Genomic DNA, 2,070 nt, shown 5'->3' on the forward strand with positions numbered 1-2,070 from the left:
TTAAGGTTGTCAAAGATAATCGCCCTTGTTGCAGCATATTGAGTTACGTTGGCGTCGATCACCACTTCTCATTGCCGGGACCACGAACAATAATTCTTATAAAGTCACTTTACGAGATTTGATATATCTTGATGATGGGAATGTGTTCGAATGTGTTTGGAGAGGAACTTTCATAGAATAAGATTTTAATCTAGTTGCATCCCCACAAACGTCAAATTGTTTATGCTAAATTTCTTCAAGTAGGATTTGATGTGGGATATGGGCTACAGTCAACTAAATTAAAATAGGGAGTATGGAATGCAGAAAATAAATGACAGAAAAATAAAGGGAGAGGGAGGAGACATGATATGGTGACGCGGAAAACCCCAATGAAGGTGGGTAAAAACCGCGGGTGGCATTGAGTCCACCAATCCACTATAGTACGGGCATAAAACCAATAATTACAAGTACAATGTGTGTTTGGTCCATATAAAATACAGCGTGGATAAATACAAAGTAAATGGAGTGTATCAATCTCGTAATATGGCTAGGAGGTATGAGACACATTTGTGGGTAAAAAGATGTTTGTATAGAGGTTCTAGAGGGTATAAAATATAGTAGATGGTGAGTGGATTATACAAGTGGTTTAGGAAATAATAAGAATAGTTACGAGGGCATATGGGAAATAAGGCTGCAAATTATACTGAGGTAACGTGGGTTTTTAGTGGAATCCATATGTGGACTAAGCTCATGTATGGATATACTCGCAAGAGCAGTATGTAGGTAGTGGGGAGAACGTAGGCTTAAAATAGATAGTATTTAGTTGCATGGGAGGCTAGTATCCGTAGGTTGTGACTTGATTTCATGAGAGGAAGACTCTTCTATTTATAGAACTTCCAAGAGTAGGTTGGAGAGATATTTTGGGTGGCTGTTGCATAGTGGTTCCTTGATTTTTTCACCCGCTTTATTAAGTGGTGGAGTAGTGGTTGATTCCTTTACTTGGTCTTCTAATGAACTTGGATTTGTTCTAGGGTGTAGATACGTTGTAACAACCTTGAACACTTATTCTTGTTGACTTATTATTTATCCTTGATTTTGGGGACCTTTGGTAACTGTCTTGACATAGTCTTGTACATCTTGGTCTTGACAGTAACCGTCGGTCAATAGTCGAACACAATGACCCATAACACCATGTATAAGTCTTGATTTATGTTACTCGGACTCTTCATTTCACCTCACATACCGGTGTCGGACCCTCGACACTTGGACATGAGTATGGCACCCGGACACTTCACTTTTAGTTCAAAATCATGTAAATTTTTCACAAAATAGCTGAGTCGGACGCTTGGACACGTACCCATGTTGGACATGGGTACCTGAGTTCAAGTAACATAGGTCTTGACCATGATATGGAGAGACGATAGGCATCTAATCCGAACATCTTCCTAAACAAACAACAATACAACATACATAAAAAGCCATCTATCAGCTCTAAAACTTATTATCTCATTCCGAAGAATATCAAGTTAAGATGTAAAAAGGGTCTAATATACTACATTACCTTAATTATGGTATTCATCAGCTGCTATGTCTCCATTTGCATCCTCAAATCGGCCTGATTTGTATTCAGTAGGACCAAATACAAAATTTAATATCTACTATATTGCTCTTCGATATCTTGAATTAGTCTTACATGTTATTTCTATATACTATTAAATCCAATTGAAGGGTAGATTTATCATATATGTTCCTACTCTAAAATCATGTCATTAACACTTAAGTTGCTTGCACAATCACATTTTTTAGGGCTTGTTCCGATTTATTGAATTGAACTGAATGAGACTAAACTAAATTGAAATGAATTTTTTATGAGAGAAGGAAGTTAGGAACTGAGCTGAACTAACTGAACTAAAATTAAGTTGAACTAAAAAGGCCCTTGTTGTCTCTGTTATTAATTGGTGCTTTCCCAATTTCAACTAAAAAATATTATTATAAAAGAGAGCAAGAATAATTTAATTCATAGTTGAGTATAATTGAGGCAGAAAAAGCAGTGAACCTGATAAGACAAAGTTCCAGGCCTTCCAGCACCCA

General features: G+C 36.8%; 1 protein-coding gene across 2 annotated transcripts in view; it reads right to left on the reverse strand.

The window, feature by feature from the left end:
- Positions 1 to 369: 369 nt before the first annotated feature.
- The window catches only part of LOC110702720 (nuclear transcription factor Y subunit B-10-like), a 14,919-nt gene continuing 13,218 nt past the window's right edge, over positions 370 to 2,070 (reverse strand). The window contains exons 8-9 of one of the 2 annotated variants that reach the window (XM_021880475.1): positions 1,541 to 1,594; positions 370 to 1,424 (exon numbers count right to left, since the gene is read on the reverse strand). In XM_021880475.1, coding sequence (XP_021736167.1) covers positions 1,585 to 1,594 — 10 coding nt within the window. In that variant the 3' untranslated portion in view covers positions 370 to 1,424; positions 1,541 to 1,584. Of the gene's footprint in view, positions 1,595 to 2,070 lie in introns of both variants that reach the window. The other variant, XM_021880474.1, reaches the window with a different exon arrangement.

Source organism: Chenopodium quinoa, unplaced genomic scaffold, assembly GCF_001683475.1.
Source record: "Chenopodium quinoa cultivar QQ74 unplaced genomic scaffold, ASM168347v1, whole genome shotgun sequence".
Taxonomy (NCBI): Eukaryota; Viridiplantae; Streptophyta; class Magnoliopsida; order Caryophyllales; family Amaranthaceae; genus Chenopodium; species Chenopodium quinoa.